The sequence below is a fragment of the Cherax quadricarinatus genome, unplaced genomic scaffold (assembly GCF_038502225.1).
Source record: "Cherax quadricarinatus isolate ZL_2023a unplaced genomic scaffold, ASM3850222v1 Contig1997, whole genome shotgun sequence".
In the NCBI taxonomy this organism is placed as follows: domain Eukaryota; kingdom Metazoa; phylum Arthropoda; class Malacostraca; order Decapoda; family Parastacidae; genus Cherax; species Cherax quadricarinatus.
Genome location: NW_027197023.1, coordinates 13,019 through 28,029, shown reverse-complemented (window position 1 = coordinate 28,029; position 15,011 = coordinate 13,019). Strand labels below are relative to the sequence as shown.

Here is a 15,011-nt window from a genome sequence, read left to right as displayed (position 1 = left end):
ATGGAAATGGAGAGTAGCTACAATTCCTTGGGTCTCCAAAATTATCAAGGAACTTTAAAATATTGGGCTGAGGAATTTTGTTTATCGCTCTAATTGTAATAAGGGTCTGAGTTGTTTGGCTGCAAACTGTTTAAATAAATTTCAGCAAATAAATCTAATTTCAATTATGCCTCTACATTGCACTAGAAAGAAACAAGTATCTAAGTGAATTTTTACTGATGTGTGTACGGCTTTTGATAAGGATGACCAAAATTAATCACCAGAGACTTGGCGAACTCGCATATAGCTACCTCAAATTCTATTTACACAGACACCAGTACGTTAGTATAAATGGCACTTCCTTTAGCACTCAGTTAATTAAATTAACCCTTTGACTGTCGCAACCCCCATTCCTGAGGTGTCTCCTGGTGTCGCAAAATTTAAAAAAAAAAAAAAATTATTTTTTCTTATGAAATGATAGAGAATCTTTTCCCGATTGTAATGACACCAAAAAAACGAAATTTGATGAAAAACTGACGGAATTATGCTCTCACGAAGTTAGCGACCTCGGCGCTGTTTATAAATCGGCGATTTCGCCCACTTTGAGCCCTATTTTCGGCTAATTCCATTGTTCCAGTCGCCCAAACTCATAGCTATTTCTTTAGAACTCCATTTCTTCTATCGATTGAGCACAAGAAACTGCCCATTTACCGATTTCAACTACCTAATAATGTGGTCAGAAATTTGCAATTTGGCCAATTTCACGAAAACTAAAAAATATGACAATTTCAAAATAAGGTCCAGAATGAACAATGCAGACATTCCTGGCTCTAAAATAACATTTTCTTTGCTCATCAGTCATGTCTCCAGGCCCCTCTGATATTACTCTTGCTTTCTATTTTGAATTTTTATTCAAACAAAAAATAGAAGACTTACTATTATGCAGACTACTGCAATACTGTAATAATTGTATAAATAACATCAACCCATTCATGACTGCATATCAGAATGGCTAGTTTGACATTTATTGGACAAAGGCATCATTTGTTTACTTTTGAACATTGGCAAAAATTAAACATTTCCCCTACTTTGAGCTCCATTTCTAGGTTCTTTTTATAGTAAAATCAATCAAAATCACCTCTATTTCTATAATATGTTTTCCATTCTATCAAATGAGACCAAGAAAACGAGAATACAACCATAAATACTATACGAAAATAGACCACAAAGTCGGCATTTTAATTAAAAAAAACGGTCGGAGTTTTTTTTTTCTCATTATGCACTGCGTGCTCCAGGATTTTTTTTATATGGTGCACACTGACCACACAGACCCATTCTCTCACATGTGGGCCTACCAGCTTTCTACTGCTTGATTTGAAGCCGCTAGAATTTATGAGTATGTATACGTCAAACACGGTACCTCGTAAGACGTATATATACGGCCGCGACAGTCAAAGGGTTAAGTGTCCCCCAAAATAGCATCTTGGGCCCTTGTCTCTTCCTCTTCCTCTATATCTGTAACTTACCAAATGCCAACCAGCACCTTAAGTCTGTATTCTTTGCTAGTGAAACAACCTACATTATATTTTTCACCTGGAAAACAAATAAACACTCCTGCAAAAACATTCAATATGACTTTTGAGAATAAACCATGTTCATGATTAGACATCAGACTCAGTGAATCTAATGAGAATAAGTCCCTATATTCTCCATGGGGAAGTGGAAAAGAATTCTTCTTCCATAAGCAATGCATGTTGTAAGAGGTGACTAAAATGCCTGGAGCAAGGGGCTAGTAACTCCCTCCTCTTGTATAAATTACTAAAGTTAAAAAGAAAAACCTTCGTGTTTTCTTTTTAGGTCACCCTACTTTAGTGGGATACGACCACTGTGCTGAAAAAAAAAAAAAAGTTTCTATATCTGCTCACAAATAATAAATTCAAATTTAATACTCAAATCCAGCTCATTTAACAAGTCTCTAAAACTGTAGGTATGTTCTGCAAAATTCCCTATTATGTTCCCCAATCTATACTACAAACACTACTCCATGGCCTGGTGGCTAACGGTCTCACTTCACATGGTGAGGGTAGAAACGTTGGGCATGTTTCCTTACACCGGTTGTCTATATTCCCCATCAGTCAAATGGGTACCTGGGTGTTAGTCAATTGGTGTGGGTCACATCCTGGGACAAAACTGACCTAATTTGCCCAAAATGCTCTGCATAACAAGTGGCTTTCTATAAAGCAGTATGTCACTGAAATCAGCTAGGCTTGTATACCTTGTACATGTAGAAACATGTACATGTACTTGTAAACAAAGATATTATATTACATTCTTTCATTCACCCCTATTTTGCCTATAGAGTTTGTGCTTGGGGGTTCTACCTCAACTCTCCACCTTAAAGCAGTAATCACATAACAAAAAGAAACTATTACTCATGATGAACTCAAATTTTAGGCAATACACTGTGCCCATAATCAAATCACTAAATCTACTAACCATTAATGACATGTATAGTTGTGTATACATTTGAATACAGCTGTATACCCAGTTATGTTGTACACGTTTATATCATGTTTTATTTAAGAATTATAAAGAAGAACTCAAGTGTTTAGTGATCTTGGCTAAGAATCAATATCAATATCGTGTTTGGAGATAACATTGATATGCTATAAATTGAGGTGCTGATATGCTAAGGGTTTTTAACTGTAGTGTAGGCACACCTCTGGCAAGACAGTGATGGAGTGAATGATGACAAAAGTCTTTCTTCTTTATTGGGTCACCCTGCCTCGGTGGGAAATGGCCGATGTGTTAATAAAAAAAATATTGTTTTTTTGTAAACAATACAAGATTTTTGTCTTTTTTTTTGGGAGGGGGGGGCTGGAAGAGTTACTATACCTTCTGCATCCAAGCTGAAAGTGCAGTGTTGGCTTTTGTTGATCTCCATTTTTCTTGATGCCTCAATACTCGACCCAGCTGCAGCTCAGGACAGTGGGTGAGAAGTTTCATCAACTGACCAGAGCAGTAAAGTTCCAGTGCTTCTGATGTTATGCTAAGATTGTTCAGCACCAGCTCATATATGTTCATCACCTCAGTGACACCATCTTCAGATAATTCATTAGTGGATTTGCTAACATTCCCTTTGCACTTGCTCTCTGATTTCAAACTCGTGCTGTCAGTGCCTAGTATAGTCGCATATTCTCTCTTCTCCGTTTCCCAGTTCAGAATGTGATTAAGTAATCTTGTTGTTAATGAGCAGAGTGCCTGATTAGCAAATTTGCACAATGAGGCATGATCATCCTCAGCAGAGTCATAAGCAATACATATAAGAACAGAAAGAATATCACTAACAGCTGAGGTGTCCACATGATCTTTCCTGCCATGCAGTATCAAGTCAAAAAGACCATCCACAATTGAATGGGTGGTGTTCCCGCTATCATGAATGCTGAAACAAAAAAAAGAGAGCTAAATTACTACTTCAAAACAATACGAACAATTAGTGACTTACAGCATTTGGTGAAACTACTTATTAAAAAATTAATATCTGCCACAGATATTAGTAGGTTGGTAGACAGCAACCACCCAGGGAGGTACTACCGTCCTGCCAAGTGAGTGTAAAACAAAAGCCTGTGATTGTTTTACATGATGGTAGGATTGCTGATGTCTTTTGTCAGTCTCATAAATATGCAAGATTACAGGTATGTCTTGCTACTTCTACTTACACTTAGGTCAAACTACACATACATGTACACATTTATTTATACACACTCATCTGAGTTTTCTTTGATTTTATCTTAATAGTTCTTGGTCTTATTACTTTCCCTTTTATATCCATGGGGAAGTGGAATAAGAATCTTTCCTCCGTAAGCCATGCGTGTTGTAAAAGTCAACTAAAATGCCGGGAACAATGGGCTAGTAACCTGTTAAGATTACTAAAAAGAATAAGAAGAAAATTGTCAAAGTGGGAAGTCTGAATGTGCATGGATGTTGTGCACATGATAAGAAAGAGATGATTGTGGATGTTATGAATGAGAAGAAGCTGGAAGTCCTGGCTTTAAGTGAAACAAAGCTGAAGGGGGTGGGAGAGTTTCAGTGGAGAGGAATAAATGGGATTAGGTCAGGGGTTTCAAATAGAGTTAGAGCTAAAGAAGGAGTAGCAATAATGTTGAAGGATAAGCTTTGGCAGGAAAAGAGGGACTATAAATGTATTAATTCAAGGATTATGTGGAGTAAAATAAAGATTGGATGTGAAAAGTGGGTTATAATAAGCGTGTATGCACCTGGAGAAGAGAGAAGTGTAGAGGAGAGAGAGAGATTTTGGGAAATGTTGAGTGAATGCGTGGGGAGTTTTGAATCAAGTGTGAGAGTAATGGTGGTTGGGGATTTCAATGCTAAAGTGGGTAAAAATGTTATGGAGGGAGTAGTAGGTAAATTTGGGGTGCCAGGGGTAAATGTAAATGGGGAGCCTTTAATTGAGCTATGTGTAGAAAGAGATTTGGAAGTAAGTAATACATATTTTATGAAAAAGAGGATAAATAAATATACAAGGCATGATGTAGCACGTAATGAAAGTAGTTTATTAGATTATGTATTGGTGGATAAAAGGTTGATGGGTAGGCTCCAGAATGCACATGTTTATAGAGGGGCAACTGATATATCGTGATATATCGGATCATTATTTAGTTGTAGCTACAGTTAGAGTAAGAGGTAGATGGGAAAAGAGGAAGGTGGCAACAACAAGTAAGAGGGAGGTGAAAGTGTATAAACTAAGGGAGGAGGAAGTTCGGGTGAGATATAAGCGACTACTGGCAGAAAGGTGGCTAGTGCAAAGATGAGTAGTGGGGGGGTTGAAGAGGGTTGGAATAGTTTTAAAAATGCAGTATTAGAATGTGGGGCAGAAGTTTGTGGTTATAGGAGGGTGGGGGCAGGAGGAAAGAGGAGTGATTGGTGGAATGATGAAGTAAAGGGTGTGATAAAAGAGAAAAAGGTAGCTTATGAGAGGTTTTTACAAAGCAGAAGTGTTATAAGAAGAGCAGAGTATATGGAGAGTAAAAGAAAGGTAAAGAGAGTGGTGAGAGAGTGCAAAAGGAGAGCAGATGATAGAGTGGGAGAGGCACTGTCAAGAAATTTTAATGAAAATAAGAAAAAATTTTGGAGTGAGTTAAACAAGTTAAGAAAGCCTAGGGAAAGTATGGATTTGTCAGTTAAAAACAGAGTAGGGGAGTTAGTAGATGGGGAGATGGAGGTATTAGGTAGATGGCGAGAATATTTTAAGGAACTTTTAAATGTTAAGGAAGAAACAGAGGCAGTAATTTCATGCACTGGTCAGGGAGGTATACCATCTTTTAGGAGTGAAGAAGAGCAGAATGTAAGTGTGGGGGAGGTACGTGAGGCATTACGTAAAATGAAAGGGGGTAAAGCAGCTGGAACTGATGGGATCATGACAGAAATGTTAAAAGCAAGGGGGGATATAGTGTTGGAGTGGTTGGTACTTTTGTTTAATAAATGTATGAAAGAGGGGAAGGTACCTAGGGATTGGCGGAGAGCATGTATAGTCCCTTTATATAAAGGGAAAGGGGACAAAAGAGACTGTAAAAATTATAGAGGAATAAGTTTACTGAGTATACCAGGAAAAGTGTAAGGTAGGGTTATAATTGAAAGAATTAGAGGTAAGACAGAATGTAGGATTGCGGATAAGCAAGGAGGTTTCAGAGTGGGTAGGGGATGTGTAGATCAAGTGTTTACATTGAAGTATATATGTGAACAGTATTTAGATAAAGGTAGGGAAGTTTTTATTGCATTTATGGATTTAGAAAAGGCATATGATAGAGTGGATAGAGGAGCAATGTGGCAGATGTTGCAAGTATATGGAATAGGTGGTAAGTTATTAAATGCTGTAAAGAGTTTTTATGAGGATAGTGAGGCTCAGGTTAGGGTGTGTAGAAGAGAGGGAGACTACTTCCCGGTAAAAGTAGGTCTTAGACAGGGATGTGTAATGTCACCATGGTTGTTTAATATATTTATAGATGGAGTTGTAAAGGAAGTAAATGCTAAGGTGTTCAGGAGAGGGGTGGGATTAAATTTTGGGGAATCAAATTCAAAATGGGAATTGACGCAGTTACTTTTTTCTGATGATACTGTGCTTATGGGAGATTCTAAAAAAAAATTGCAAAGGTTATTGGATGAGTTTGAGAATGTGTGTAAAGGTAGAAAGTTGAAAGTGAACATAGAAAAGAGTAAGGTGATGAGGGTGTCAGATGATTTAGATAAAGAAAAATTGGATATCAAATTGGGGAGGAGGAGTATGGAAGAAGTGAATGTTTTCAGATACTTGGGAGTTGACGTGTCGGCGGATGGATTTATGAAGGATGAGGTTAATCATAGAATTGATGAGGGAAAAAAGGTGAGTGGTGCATTGAGGTATATTTTTTTTTTTTATTATCACACCGGCCGATTCCCACCAAGGCAGGGTGGCCCGAAAAAGAAAAACTTTCACCATCATTCACTCCATCACTGTCTTGCCAGAAGGGTGCTTTACACTACAGTTTTTAAACTGCAACATTAACACCCCTCCTTCAGAGTGCAGGCACTGTACTTCCCATCTCCAGGACTCAAGTCCGGCCTGCCGGTTTCCCTGAATCCCTTCATAAATGTTACTTTGCTCACACTCCAACAGCACGTCAAGTATTAAAAACCATTTGTCTCCATTCACTCCTATCAAACACGCTCACGCATGCCTGCTGGAAGTCCAAGCCCCTCGCACACAAAACCTCCTTTACCCCCTCCCTCCAACCCTTCCTAGGCCGACCCCTACCCCGCCTTCCTTCCACTACAGACTGATACACTCTTGAAGTCATTCTGTTTCGCTCCATTCTCTCTACATGTCCGAACCACCTCAACAACCCTTCCTCAGCCCTCTGGACAACAGTTTTGGTAATCCCGCACCTCCTCCTAACTTCCAAACTACGAATTCTCTGCATTATATTCACACCACACATTGCCCTCAGACATGACATCTCCACTGCCTCCAGCCTTCTCCTCGCTGCAACATTCATCACCCACGCTTCACACCCATATAAGAGCGTTGGTAAAACTATACTCTCATACATTCCCCTCTTTGCCTCCAAGGACAAAGTTCTTTGTCTCCACAGACTCCTAAGTGCACCACTCACTCTTTTTCCCTCATCAATTCTATGATTCACCTCATCTTTCATAGACCCATCTGCTGACACGTCCACTCCCAAATATCTGAATACGTTCACCTCCTCCATACTCTCTCCCTCCAATCTGATATTCAATCTTTCATCACCTAATCTTTTTGTTATCCTCATAACCTTACTCTTTCCTGTATTCACCTTTAATTTTCTTCTTTTGCACACCCTACCAAATTCATCCACCAATCTCTGCAACTTCTCTTCAGAATCTCCCAAGAGCACAGTGTCATCAGCAAAGAGCAGCTGTGACAACTCCCACTTTGTGTGTGATTCTTTATCTTTTAACTCCACGCCTCTTGCCAAGACCCTCGCATTTACTTCTCTTACAACCCCATCTATAAATATATTAAACAACCACGGTGACATCACACATCCTTGTCTAAGGCCTACTTTTACTGGGAAAAAATTTCCCTCTTTCCTACATACTCTAACTTGAGCCTCACTATCCTCGTAAAAACTCTTCACTGCTTTCAGTAACCTACCTCCTACACCATACACTTGCAACATCTGCCACATTGCCCCCCTATCCACCCTGTCATACGCCTTTTCCAAATCCATAAATGCCACAAAGACCTCTTTAGCCTTATCTAAATACTGTTCACTTATATGTTTCACTGTAAACACCTGGTCCACACACCCCCTACCTTTCCTAAAGCCTCCTTGTTCATCTGCTATCCTATTCTCCGTCTTACTCTTAATTCTTTCAATTATAACTCTACCATACACTTTACCAGGTACACTCAACAGACTTATCCCCCTATAATTTTTGCACTCTCTTTTATCCCCTTTGCCTTTATACAAAGGAACTATGCATGCTCTCTGCCAATCCCTAGGTACCTTACCTTCTTCCATACATTTATTAAATAATTGCACCAACCACTCCAAAACTATATCCCCACCTGCTTTTAACATTTCTATCTTTATCCCATCAATCCCGGCTGCCTTACCCCCTTTCATTTTACCTACTGCCTCACGAACTTCCCCCACACTCACAACTGGCTCTTCCTCACTCCTACAAGATGTTATTCCTCCTTGCCCTATACACGAAATCACAGCTTCCCTATCTTCATCAACATTTAACAATTCCTCAAAATATTCCTTCCATCTTCCCAATACCTCTAACTCTCCATTTAATAACTCTCCTCTCCTATTTTTAACTGACAAATCCATTTGTTCTCTAGGCTTTCTTAACTTGTTAATCTCACTCCAAAACTTTTTCTTATTTTCAACAAAATTTGTTGATAACATCTCACCCACTCTCTCATTTGCTCTCTTTTTACATTGCTTCACCACTCTCTTAACTTCTCTCTTTTTCTCCATATACTCTTCCCTCCTTGCATCACTTCTACTTTGTAAAAACTTCTCATATGCTAACTTTTTCTCCCTTACTACACTCTTTACATCATCATTCCACCAATCGCTCCTCTTCCCTCCTGCACCCACTTTCCTGTAACCACAAACTTCTGCTGAACACTCTAACACTACATTTTTAAACCTACCCCATACCTCTTCGACCCCATTGCCTATGCTCTCATTAGCCCATCTATCCTCCAATAGCTGTTTATATCTTACCCTAACTGCCTCCTCTTTTAGTTTATAAACCTTCACCTCTCTCTTCCCTGATGCTTCTATTCTCCTTGTATCCCATCTACCTTTTACTCTCAGTGTAGCTACAACTAGAAAGTGATCTGATATATCTGTGGCCCCTCTATAAACATGTACATCCTGAAGTCTACTCAACAGTCTTTTATCTACCAATACATAATCCAACAAACTACTGTCATTTCGCCCTACATCATATCGTGTATACTTATTTATCCTCTTTTTCTTAAAATATGTATTACCTATAACTAAACCCCTTTCTATACAAAGTTCAATCAAAGGGCTCCCATTATCATTTACACCTGGCACCCCAAACTTACCTACCACACCCTCTCTAAAAGTTTCTCCTACTTTAGCATTCAAGTCCCCTACCACAATTACTCTCTCACTTGGTTCAAAGGCTCCTATACATTCACTTAACATCTCCCAAAATCTCTCTCTCTCCTCTGCATTCCTCTCTTCTCCAGGTGCATACACGCTTATTATGACCCACTTCTCGCATCCAACCTTTACTTTAATCCACATAATTCTTGAATTTACACATTCATATTCTCTTTTCTCCTTCCATAACTGATCATTTAACATTACTGCTACCCCTTCCTTTGCTCTAACTCTCTCAGATACTCCAGATTTAATCCCATTTATTTCCCCCCACTGAAACTCTCCTACCCCCTTCAGCTTTGTTTCGCTTAGGGCCAGGACATCCAACTTCTTTTCATTCATAACATCAGCAATCATCTGTTTCTTGTCATCCGCACTACATCCACGCACATTTAAGCAACCCAGTTTTATAAAGTTTTTCTTCTTCTCTTTTTTAGTAATTGTATACAGGAGAAGGGGTTACTAGCCCATTGCTCCCGGCATTTTAGTCGCCTCATACGACACGCATGGCTTACGGAGGAAAGATTCTTTTCCACTTCCCCATGGACAATAGAAGAAATAAAAAAGAACAAGAGCTATTTAGAAAAGAGGTATATGTGGAGTCAAAAAACGTTATCTATGGAGGCAAAGAAGGGAATGTATGAAAGCATAGTAGTACCAACACTCTTATATGGGTGTGAAGCTTGGGTGGTAAATGCAGCAGCGAGGAGACGGTTGGAGGCAGTGGAGATGTCCTGTCTAAGGGCAATGTGTGGTGTAAATATTATGCAGAAAATTCAGAGTGTGGAAATTAGGAAAAGGTGTGGAGTTAATAAAAGTATTAGTCAGAGGGCAGAAGAGGGGTTGTTGAGGTGGTTTGGTCATTTAGAGAGAATGGATCAAAGTAGAATGACATGGAAAGCATATAAATCTATAGGGGAAGGAAGGCGAGGTAGGGGTCGTCCTCGAAAGGGTTGGAGAGAGGGGGTAAAGGAGGTTTTGTGGGCAAGGGGCTTGGGCTTCCAGCAAGCCTGTGTGAGCGTGTTAGATAGGAGTGAATGGAGACGAATGGTACTTGGGACCTGACGATCTGTTGGAGTGTGAGCAGGGTAATATTTAGTGAAGGGATTCAGGGAAACCGGTTATTTTCATATAGTCGGACTTGAGTCCTGGAAATGGGAAGTACAATGTCTGCACTTTAGAGGAGGGGTTTGGGATATTGGCAGTTTGGAGGGATATGTTGTATATCTTTATATGTGTATGCTTCTAAACTGTTGTATTCTGAGCACCTCTGCAAAAAGAGTGATAATGTGCGAGTGTGGTGAAAGTGTTGAATGATGACGAAAGTATTTTCTTTTTGGGGATTTTCTTTCTTTTTTGGGTCACCCTGCCTCGGTGGGAGACGGCCGACTTTTTTAAAAAAAAAAAAAAAAAAAAAACATTGTTATTTGGTTTTCCTTCTTCCTCAAAAAACAGGGCTTTAAATTTTGTCCTCTCACCAAAAGAATGTAAAAGTTGATATCTTTATCTACATCTAAAAATAATTGAATTTGATGCCATAATAGGAAATGTTTTTCTTGTTGACTATTATTTACAGACCTATCAACAATAAATTTTGAAAATCAGAAAAATTTGAAAATTTAAGAAAAAAAATAATCCTTGTTAGAAACAGACTAGGCCAATTTATGAAGAAAAAATGGAAAAATGCCTTTCTTGCAGTCTCTGGTAATATATTTTGTATTTTTTATGATCATTAAATTGCTTTTAGTTGAGGAATATTCTGAAATCTGATTTCAGCTTCTCCATTGGGAAGTGGAAAAGAATCCTTCCTCCTTGGCCATGTGTATCGTAAGAGGCGACTAAAATACCAGGAGCTATGGGCTGGCTAGTAACCCCTTCTCCTGTATAAATTACTAAATGTAAAAAGAAAAACTTTTGTTTCTTCTTTTTTGGGTCACCCTGCCTCAGTGGGAGACAGTCAGTGCTAAAATTGCAGCTTACGGCAAGAGCTTTAAGCTTTGTGGGAGACTGTCTGGCAGGTCTAGCTTTAACAACTATTTAAAAATACTCAAAACAGATATGTACAACAAAAAGCTTAGTAAAAATTACATACCATTTAATGATCTGCTCTAGTGATACAACTCCAATGTTAGTGAACCTCCACAGAGATGTAAGTGAGAGGCCCAGAAATGCTGTTTCATTGAGTAACTGTTCTCCTATATCTGTTGTAGTTAATATTTTTCTTGCAACCAAAAACCGTGTAGTAGTGACGAGTCCCTCTAGGTCACTAATTAAAAAAGGGTATAAAGTATAAATATAACATACAGTATGCCGCCTACTGGTATATTTACAACCTGGTTGATCAAACCCTGATCCACCACGATGCCTGGTCTCAGATCGGGCCGTGGGGGCAATGACCCCCGAAACCCCCTCCAGGTATGCTCCAGGAATGTAAAACATACATAGCAGGAAGCTTTCTACTAAAAAATTATTTTTTAACCTAAATAGAGCTTTGTTGCATCTGCAGACATTGCAAAATAATCTCTATAGTAACAAAGAACTTCAAATGTCATCTGTACTTTTTCAAGTAGTTTCAAATTTATTGACAAAATCTTTGACTGAAATGGAATCAACATCATTGAGTTACTATTACTGTATCCTGATTACAAATGGTCCCACTTAACCTTTTTCAAAATTCAAATTCAATATTTTTATTTCTTTGTCTAGTACATAAACTGTAATTTATATACTAGACAAAGCCAAAGCCACTAGCATGCATGAGTAACTTTACAATCAAACTCCCAAGAAACTCACAAATGTGCCCAAAATTCACAGTATGCTTACCTAAGGGAAGGTTTGTCAGGAAACAGGACAAGTGTTTCTTGACGCAGGTTTTAGTTATATGATGATGTAGTACTGGAGCATTTGCTCATTTGACTGAGACCTTCTGCTGGTTTACCTCTCCACCCCTTTAAAAATTAATGGCTATTATTATAACCATTTTTTTTTCACACAGCATGCTAGTGGCTTTCTTTGGTTCTTAACAATATTTTATTACGTTTTGTATACTGCAGAAAAGAAATAAAGTTCTATTGTAGTGTATTACCACATATAGTCATGTTCATCATGAAGAAGGCGTGCCAGCACTTTAACCTGTGCCAGGACCAAGCTCCTGGCCGCAACTGAAGCGTCGACACCCAGCGATTTTGCCTCTAATTCAATCTGCTCGAGGATCACTTCATTTGTTATTCTACTAACACCCTGTCAAGATAATATTTTTTTTTTTTTCTGACACACCAGCCATCTCCCACCGAGGCACAGTGACATGTATACAGTGGAACCTCAAATATCGAACTTTCTTCGGTCCAGAAGGCTGTTCGAGTGCCTTTACCGAATGAATTTATTCCCATCAGGAATAATGTAAATTAGATTAGTCCATTTCAGACCCTCAAAAATACACTTATAACAGCACTTACAAAAATACATTTACATAATTGGTCGTGTTGGGAGCAGTTTGATTTTTTGAGGTTCCACTCTACAGTGTATTAAAATTGATTTATGAATATTAGAAAGTGCAGTGCTTCTTTACAACAATCATTAAAAGACAAATTTTAATAAATATTTTTAAGAACATAGGAAAGGAGGAACACTGCAGCAGGCCTGTTAGCCCATACTAGGCAGGTCCTTTACAATCCATCCCACTAACAAAATATTTGCTCAACCCGATTTTGAATGCCACCCAAGAAATAAGCTCTGATAACTCTATCCACTCATATGCAAGTCCCACTCAAATCCAACCCCTCTCACTCATGTATTTATCCCATCTAAATTTGAACCCACCCAAGGTTTTAGCCTCAATAACTCAACTAGGCAGACTGTTCCACTCATGAACTACCCTTATTTCCAAACCAACACTTTCCTATATCCTTTCTAAATCTTAACTTCTCTAATTTGAATCCATTACTGCGGGTTCTCTCTTGTAGAGACCTCATTTATATCCCTTTTATTAATACCCATCTTCCACTTATACACTTTGATCATGTCTCCCCTCATTCTTCATCTAACAAGTGAATGTAATTTAAGGGTCTTCAATCTTTCTTCATAAGGAAGATTTCTAATGCTATGTATTAATTTAGTCATTCTATGCTGAATGTTTTCTAATGAATTTATGTCCATTCTGTAATATGAAGACCAGAACTGAGCTGCGTAATCTATGCGAGGCCTTACTAACGATGTATAAAGCTGTAATATAACCACTGAACTTCTGTTGCTTACACTTCTTGAAATAAATCCCAGTAATCTGTTTGCCTTATTACGTACACTTAGGCATTGCTGTCTTGGTCTAAGGTTACTGCTTATCATAACCCCCAAGCCCTTTTCGCAATCTGTATGGCTAAGTTCTACATTATTTATCTTATAAGTGCTAGGGTTATGGACACTCCCGAGCTTCAGAACCTTGTATTTATCTACATTGAACTGCATCTGCCACTTTTCTGACCAGGTACTGAGTTTGTCTAAATCCTCCTGAAGTTCCCTGATATCTACGTTTGAATCAATTATCCTACCTATCTTTGTGTCATCAGCAAATTTGCTCATTTCACTAGTAATTCCCTCATCAAGATCATTGATATATATTATAAACAACAACGGGCCCAAGACTGATCCCTGTGGAATGCCACTTGTTACATTACATTAGTTACTAAAGTATATTTTATTTTTCAGTTCTTGTGATAACTTAACAGCCTCAAATAGAACATGTAAATATCCAAAATAACAAATTAAACCCTTACAATTTAAAGTTTTCTATATAAATTTTACTGAAGGATAAAACAAAATGAATTTTGTGTTTTCATAGGGAAAAAAACAGGCAACATAAAAGTTGGATACATCATATGAGAAAATCTAAACACACATTCTTGACATTGTTAGTTCACAACATACCACCTCAGTTGATTCCCACCAACATATGCAACATTGGGATTTTGAGATAATCAGTTCCTCCGCTAAGGGACTGATTACCTTAAACTCCTCCTCATCTTCCATCGTTCTCTGCATTGGACTGAAGAAGCCACTGGCTGGCGAGAAGTTTCCAGAATAAAGATACCTGAATGTTGCACAAGTGTCTCACTTATCATATGTGACATTGATTGCTCTCTTATTGAATTTCCAAAAGAGCAGAAATGAAAGCAATGCACTTTTGAACCTCCAAAATTCCCATTCAATAACACTATCAAATGCATTAGACTTCTATTCTCTTTATTAATTTTGCTAAAATTATGATTTTTCATCTGGGGTATTCATGGTACAGTACTTGTGGTGAATAGTAAAATTAAAAACAGCCCCATACATAGTAAATAATAAAATAATCAAGAACTATTAACTAGTGCAATAGATATACTATAAAGGACCCCAATGGAAATAAGTCACTGTGTCTGACTTTTTTGGGTTATTCTAGGTTCTCTACACATATGCTGCTATGTATGATAATTCTATGTAACTGTATTTGTGTATACCTGAATAAACTTACTTACTTACTTATACTGATGAAGTTTGATAACAAGTAACATGAAGAACAGATGAAAGATGGGGCATTTGGATAGTGAGGGAATGCAAGTAATTGAAAAGAAAATGTGTAAAATTATTATTATTATTGTCATGGGGGAGTGCTAAACCCATAAATATGTGTAAAAGCAAGAAATATATAGTAATGTTTGAAGACCAGCTAGCCTCGCAAAATATATGATAAAAATACTTTTTCTACTTCATGTCGTGATTACCAACTAATCATGAGACCCTGTGATTCTCTTTCATACTTTTCCATATATGCTTTGAAAAATTCTGATGCTAATTAAACAAGAT

General features: G+C 38.0%; 1 protein-coding gene across 2 annotated transcripts in view; it reads right to left on the bottom strand.

Moving 5' to 3' along the window:
* LOC128698218 (uncharacterized) overlaps positions 1-15,011 on the bottom strand; it is a gene marked incomplete at its 3' end in the record, with an annotated part of 62,762 nt that overhangs the window by 38,033 nt on the left and 9,718 nt on the right. For both annotated transcript variants that reach the window (XM_070081227.1, XM_070081228.1), the window contains 3 exon segments: positions 2,875-3,421; positions 11,266-11,439; positions 12,259-12,413. In XM_070081227.1, the coding sequence (XP_069937328.1) occupies positions 2,875-3,421; positions 11,266-11,439; positions 12,259-12,413 (876 nt within the window).